Here is a 7,764-nt window from a genome sequence, read left to right as displayed (position 1 = left end):
TATACCCTCCAGCAGTGTGATAATCACTCACTGGGGGCGTACAAGTTCCGTGCTTTACAAACTATGCATCACAAGACCACCACGAGATCTGCAATTTCCAAGCAAACAATTCGAACTCCATGATGTCTGTCGTGCTTACATTAAGGTCACAGGTGCACAATTTCAATACAAATCGTTCAAAGTGTTTTCCATAATGTTCAATGAATCATTCATATTATACTCTTTGTTCTAAACCCTGATTAATACAAAAAACTTTTCTAAGTTAACTCTAGGTTTACTGACTCCTAATATTTTTAACGATTAATATTATCAACTTAACACTATACTATAATCTATAAGTTTACTTAAATGACTTAGCTGTTAGTTATACTATTATCCTATTACGATTTAACGTAATGCCTTATAACTCAGTTAAAACTTATTCTTAAACTACCAAACTTTACTATAATTCATGAGTTTCATATGTCTAAACTTTAATTTTTATATAATCTAATGATTGACCTTTAATACTATGCTATATCCTACTAAGCTAATACCTCATCATTAATTCTTTCATAAATCGTATAGTAACTATTACACTTGAATAATGTAGCAAAAGGAAACAAAATAGCAAGCGTAAATTTACGCAACTATGAGTGTATGTGTATATATTTTATCCTAACAAGTCTACTCTAAAAATCAAATAGTAGCTGTCACACTCTTGAACAAGGAAATGCATGGCTGCCAAGATGGCGGCCATGGGCTGAAGCAGACAGAGTTTCGGTAATTAACGAAACAAAAGAAAACATTCTGCCTGGCTAGGGGTAGGGCGACAAAACTATTTAGTTTCTAATTTTAGCCCTAGGGGAAACAGCTTTTGGGAACAAGAGCTGACTACCCAGTCTATCAGGAAATAGAAGTTAAAAAATATCTAGAAAGAAGTAAAACTTAGAAAGACAGAGAAAAATAATTCTGCTATGCACTTTCCATCAGGTGTATTGAGATTTACTTATAAGTTTTACTGCCATGTATGCACACTGGTCACTAATCACACGCCAATATTATAGGTATAACTGATATCCTATGTCAGAGGCGATCTTCCAGATGGGCCTTTACAGGCCTCAGCCATGTAGCTATAGATGTTGGCTCCCAACAGTTTATAGTTTTCAGAGTACAAGTTTTACATGTTTATTTTTATTTTTTATTATTTATTTATTTTGAGTCATAGCCTCAGTCTGTTGCCCAGGCTGGAGTACAGTGGTACACTCACAGCTATCGCAGCTTCAATCTGCTGGACTCGCAATCCTTCCACCTCAGCCTTCCAAATAGCTGGCACTGCACACACGCACCACCACACTCAAGTAATATTTTTTGATTTATTGTAAAGATAAGGTCTTGCCAATTGCACAGACTGGTCTCAAAACTATGGACTCAGGTAATCCTCTAGTCTTAGCCTCCCAAAGTCCTGGGATTACAGATGTGAGCCACAATGCCTGGCAAGTTTTGCACTTTAAAAAAATTTACTCCTAAGTATTGTATTCTTCTTCTAGTATTATAAATGAAATGTTTTTAAATTTCATTTTTGGGTTGCTCATAATAATATATATATTTTTAATATTAATCTTGTATTCTGCAGCCATACTGAATTAATTTGTTAGCTATAATTGTTGTTTTGTGTATTCTTTACATGTTTATACATATAAGATCATGTCATCTGAGAAAATGGAAGTTGCATTTTTTTCCTCCTTATCTGGATCCCTTTTGTTTCTTTTCTTGTTTTTTTTTTTTTACCCCCAATTGCCTTAGCAAAAAACTGGTGAAATGATGAATAGAAGTGCCAAGATCAAACATTTCTTGTTTTGTTTCAGATCATAGAAGGAAAACTTTCAGTCTTTCACCATTAAGTATGATATGATTAGGTTTTTCCTAGATGTTTTTTCTCAGGTTGAAGAAGTTTAATTCTTAGTTGATTGTTTTTATCATACTGGTGTTGGTTTTTGAAAATTGTTTTCCTGCATCAGTTTTTTTTTTTTTAAACTTTTAATTTAATTTAATTTAATTTATTTATTTGTTTTTGAGTTGGAGTGTCACTCTATCGCCCAGACCAGAGTGCAGTGGCTGCTCCCAGCCACCGGCAGCCTCAACCTGCTGGGCTCTAGCGATCCTTCTGCCTCAGCCTTCCAAGTAGCTGGAACTACAGGTGTGCGCTACCACGCCTGGTTAATTTTTTTTTTTTTTTTAATTTATTGTAGAGATGAGGTCTCGCCAAGTTGCCCAGGCGGGTCTTGAACCCGCGGGCTCAGGCAATCCTCTGAACTTGGCCTCCCCAAAGAATTTTTAAAATTTTTTTATTTTAAAGATGTGGGGTACAATTTAGGGTTAGGTATACAAATATTCATTATGCAGGCACCCTTGTTGATGAGGTGTGCTCCCCTCTCCCATTATTGTCAGTCCCACTCCCTTTCTCCCTGCCCCTCCCCCCAGCAGTTTGCCACTACTGCCAGTCCTGATACTCAGTTCTTTTTTTCTGTGTTAGAGCACTCAGTATTATAGACTCTAAGTCCATCCAAGTTGTTGTGAAGTTCATAATTTTGTCCTTCGTTTTGGCTGTGTAATATTCCATCATGAATATGTACCACATTTTGTTTACCCAGTCCTCTTTCGATGGGCAGCATGGTTGCTTCCATGTTTTTGCTATTGTGAACAGTGCTACAATAAACATACATGTGCAGATATCTTTTTCATAGAGTGATTTGAGTTCCTCTGGGTGTTTTCCCAGTATGGGGATTGTGGAGTTGTATGGAAGATCAATTTTTAGAACTTCTAGGAATCACCAAACTATTTCCCACAGAGGCTGTATTGGTTTACATTCCCACCAACAGTGTAGAAATGTTCCCTTTTCCTTGCATTCTCTCCAGCATCTGTTGTTTTTTGAGTTATTAATGATGACCATACTGACTGGAGTTAGGTGCTATCTCAGTATGGTTTTAATTTGCATTTCTTTGAGACTAGTGAACCTGAGCATTTTTTCCTGTATCTGTTGGCTGCTTATATGTCGTCCTTTGAGAAGTGCCTATTTATATCTTTTGCCTACTTCGTAATTTTTTGGCACGTTTGAGATCCTTATAGATCTTACTTGTTAGACCTGTATCAGACATACAGTTGGCAAATATTTTTTCCCTGTCTGTGGGCTGTCCCCCAGCTCTCTTGATGGTTTCTTTGGTTTTGCAGAAGTTTGTCAGTTTGATGAGGTCCCACTTGACTATCTTATCTCTTCTGGCATGGGCACTTGGGGTTTTAATCAGGAATTGGTTGCCAGTTCCAATTTCCATAAGGGTGTCTCCTGATTTTCCAAGGTTCTTATAGTTTGAGGTTTTACGTTTAGGTCTTTGATCCATTTAGAGTTATTTTTGTGTATGTTGATAGGCAGGGGTCTTGTTTTAATCTTCTGCATGTGGTCAGCCAGTTTTCCCAGCACCATTTATTGAATAGGTTCTCCTCTCCCCAGTGGTTGGTGGTGGAGGCTTTTTCCGGGCTGTTTTGATTATTGTTGCTTTATAATAAAGTTTAAAGTCTGGGAGTGTGATTCCTCCTGCTTTGTTTTTGTTTTGTTTGTTTGTTTGCTGAGGATTGTTTGGGCTATTTGTGGCCATTTATTTCCATATGAATTCCTGTATTGTCATTTCCAGGTCTGAGAAGAATGCTGCTGGTAATTTAATGGGTGTTGCATTAAATCTGTAGATTGCCTTGGGTAGATGGGCATCTTAAGTGTTGATTCTTCCAATCCAAGAGCATGGAATATTTTTCCATTTGTTTGTGTCATCTTTGATTTCTTTGAGCAGTGTTTTATGGTTTTCATTGTAAAGGTCTTTCACGTCTTTGGTTAGGAAGATGCCAAGATATTTCATTTTTTTAATGGCTATTGTGAGTGGAATTGTGCTTTTTATTTGGGTTTCTGTTTGTTGATTGTTGGGGTATAGAAATATGACTGTCTTTTGCACATTTTTTTTTACTGATAATGTCCTTTATCAGTGCAAGGAGGTTTTTGACAGATTCTCCTGGGTTTTCAAGGTATAGAATCATGTTGTCTGCAAAGAGGGATAACTTGACTTCCTCTTTTCCTATTTGGATACACCGGATCTCCTTCTCTTGTCTGATTGCTGTAACTAGGACTTCCAAAACTATGTTGCAAAGAAGGGGTGAGAGTGGGCATCCTTGTCTTGTTCCTGTTTTCTGGGGAAGTGGTTTTAATTTCTGTCTGTTTAGCAGTATGTTGGCTGTGGGTTTCTCGTAGATAGCTCTTACTATTTTGAGGTATGTTCTATCTACACCTAGATGTTTGAAGGTTTTTATCTTTCAAAAGCTTTTTCCACATCTAATGATATAATCATGTTTTGTTTTGTTTTTAACATCTGGTGATGTATTTAATTAGGCTTATGGTCTTGCAAATGTTGAACCAGCCCTGTATCCTGGGGATGAAGCCTACTTGGTCATGGTGGATGAGTTTTAAGACGTGTTGTTGGATCCGGTTTGCTAGGATCTTATTGAAAATTTAACATCTATGTTCATCAAGAATATTATCCTGTAGTTCCCTTTCTTTGTTGGATCTTTACCTGGTTTGAGTATCAGTGTGATGTTACCTTCATAAAATGTTTTGGGGAGAGTTTGTTCCATCTTTCTCAATTGCCTGCAATACTTTCAATAGAATTGGTATCAGTTCCTCCTTGTATGTTTTGTAGAATTCTGCTGGAAAGCCATCTGGCCTAGGGCTCCTTTTTTGTAAATAGTTTTCTTATGACATTAGTCATTTTCCTGAATTGTTATTAGTTTATTTGGGGTCTTGATTTCTTCTTGTTTCAACCTGGGGTGGTTGTATGATACCAGAATGACCTCCTTTTCCTTTAGGTTTTCAAGTTTGTTTCCATACAAGTGTACATAGTAGTATCTAATAATCTTTTGTATTTCTTTTGGTTTAGTTGTGACTTGATCTTTTGCATTTCTGATTGCGTTTATTTGGTCTTTTTCTTTTTTTTCTTGGACAGTGTAGCTAGGGTGTCCTTCAGTCTTGCTTATCCTTTCAAAGAACCAGATTTTTGTTTCATTTATGTTTTTTATTACATTTTTGTCCTCTGTGTCCCGAATTTGGACTTTTATTTTTGTGATCTGGATTCTTTTGCTGAAGTTAGGGTTTTCATGTTCTTGCTTTGCCAGCTTCCTTAGGTGATTTTTTTAGGCTGCTAACTTGTGATCTTTCCATTTTCTTCATGTGTGTTCATAGAGATATGAATTCCCCTCTGTTTTCATGGCATCCCAGAGTTTTTGGTAAGATGTTTCTTCATTTTCATTTGTTTACAGGTATTTTTTATTCTCTGTTTTGATTTCCATGTTGAACCAGGAGTTATTTAGCATCATGCTATTCAGTGTCTATGTCTTTGTGGGTTTTGGGGGAACTTTGTAGTTGTTGATATTTATTTTTATTCCACTGTGATCTGAGAAGGTGCATGGCAGTATTTCAGTCTTAATGCAATTTGCTTATGCTTGATTTATGGTTGAGGATGTGGTCAATCTTAGAGTACATTCCATGTAGTGATGAGAAGAATGTATATTCCGTGGTAGTTGTGTAGAGTGTTCTGTAGGTATCACTAAATCCATTTGGTCAAGCATTAAGTTGAGGTTCCGGATCTCCTTGTTGATTTCTTTTTCTTGATAATCTGTCTAGGGTTGTGAGTAGGGTATTTAAGTTTCCAGCTATGATAGTGTTCGAGTCAGTATCTTTTTTTAGTTTACCTAAAAGCTGCTTTATGAAAGTTGGTGCTCCTATGTTTGGGTGCCTGTATGTTTAGGATGGATATTTCTTGTTAGATGGAGTCTTTTATCATAATGTAGTGGTAACGCATATCTTTTTAAACTTTTGATAGCTTAAAGGGTATTTTGTCTGATATTAAGATCACAACTCCTGCTTTCTTCAGTGTTCTGTTCACCTGAAATTTTGTTTCCCATCCTCTTACTTTAAGTCTGTGAGTGTCCCTTCTGGTAGGATGAGTCTCTTGGAGACAATATATTGTTGCCTTGTGATACATTATCCATTTTGCCATTCTGTGTCTTTTCAGTGGTCCATGAATGGACATTCAGGCTAATTATTGAGATGTGAGAGTTTATCCCTTTCATGAGGTTCTCACAGAGTTGTTCTGACCCCAGGAGGACTCCTTATGGTTGTCACTTTTTATGGCTTTCTCCTGTAAACTAGCAAGTTTATAGTTTAGCCTGTATCTTCCTTAAATCGATGACTTTCCTTTCAATTATCTTTCGCCACAACACCTGCTGTTTCTAGGAACACACTTAGGCTTGAACTTCACTCTCTATTAGAAATGATATCATTTCCTTTGAGAGGAGATCAGTAGCTATCTATTTCAAAACCTGCTTTCCCCATAGGCAAAAAATCTCTAAACCAGGGCTCTGGGGGGCAGGGGGAGGTTAGAGACAGTGGCACCCTTTTCTCTGAGTAGTACCCCACTTTAGGGGCTGAGCAGTCTGTTTGGTGGGGTAAGAGGAGCAGTGACCTGAGACCTTCTCAGCTTGCTTCTCTTGGCACAGAACCACCACATTATAAGCCTGAGCAAGGATGATCAGAACTCTGGTATTCTCAGTGATGCTGAGACCATTCCTGGAGGCCTTAAATGTTTGTTTTTAAAATATATGTTATCAGTTTCACTGGGGTGCTAGTCTGAAGAGCTCCTCACACTTCATCCCAGAAGTTAATTTACAAATATATTTTTTATAAGGCTGTCATTGTCTTAGAATGAAATATGAATCTTGGACCATTTCTCAACACATAGAAGTTACTTCAGTGTGTGAGTGTTTAGAAGAGAAATATTGATGATTATCAAGAAACAAACCACTAATCAATTCATACAAAGTTATTATTTTCAGCACTTTCTGTATTTTATTATATTACTGGCCTTCTATGTTGCAATAAGACAATTGTTAAAATGCTACAAGTAGACTATATTATTATGTTTAAAGAAACAAATATTCCCAAGACAATGTTGATGGTATAGATTAGTGGTGCTTTTGAATAAAATGAATAGTCACATGAAGAAATACTTAGTGTCTTTTAATGGTTTGAATGGAAATATAGCAGATACACTTATCAGTTTGTGAGTGGCAAACACAAATTTCCAAACTATAGACATGTTAGTTGCCTTTCTGAGTAAGTACTTTTCAATCATGAGCAATGTTGAGTCTGAATATTATAGAAGAGTTTCTGTAATGAATGTGCTTTTGACTTAAATACTTCATGCAGACAGCCCCCTTCAGTTTTTAATATTTTATGTTCCTTTTATAGGTTGAGCTTTTTCATAAAGATATAGAAGCTTTCAAAGAAGAATATAAAACAGCTTCATTAGTAGATCAATCACAAGTCAGTCTCTATGAATATTTTCATATATCTCCTATCAAGGTAGGGGAAAAATAGGTCATTTTTATTGTCCTTTATAATTTAAGTCATAGCATATTGATTTGATATGTTTGGGAGGGATGTAGTATTTAAATATATTCTTTAACAATATATAAAATGTGTGACATTAAAATTATAAAGATACATAACAAAGGAATTATCCTTTTACATTTTTTTAAAATAATTTTTTTCATGTGGAACCACCTACAGCATGTGTTTTTATGTTTATAATTTGACCGAATATTATCTTACCTTGATTTTATGTTAAGTTGTTTGGTGACAGTTTTCAAAATTCTATGTATGATAGATTTGTTTTAAATTAATTTATA

At 35.9% G+C, this 7,764-nt stretch overlaps 1 protein-coding gene across 1 annotated transcript in view; it reads left to right on the top strand.

Annotated features, from left to right (window-relative positions):
- The window catches only part of LOC103261504 (vacuolar protein sorting-associated protein 13A), a gene marked incomplete at its 3' end in the record, with an annotated part of 187,695 nt that extends 180,257 nt beyond the window's left edge, over window positions 1–7,438 (top strand). Inside the window, exon 60 of the mRNA XM_008059114.1 lies at window positions 7,325–7,438. Within this exon, the coding sequence (XP_008057305.1) occupies window positions 7,325–7,438 (114 nt within the window). The remainder of the gene's footprint in view (window positions 1–7,324) is intronic.
- Between the last annotated feature and the right edge of the window lie 326 nt (window positions 7,439–7,764).

This window comes from Carlito syrichta, unplaced genomic scaffold (assembly GCF_000164805.1).
Source record: "Carlito syrichta isolate Samal-C Ts95f unplaced genomic scaffold, Tarsius_syrichta-2.0.1 Scaffold303724, whole genome shotgun sequence".
Classification (NCBI taxonomy): Eukaryota; Metazoa; Chordata; class Mammalia; order Primates; family Tarsiidae; genus Carlito; species Carlito syrichta.
Note: the sequence above shows the minus strand (reverse complement) of the source record. Positions and strands in the feature narration are given on the sequence as shown.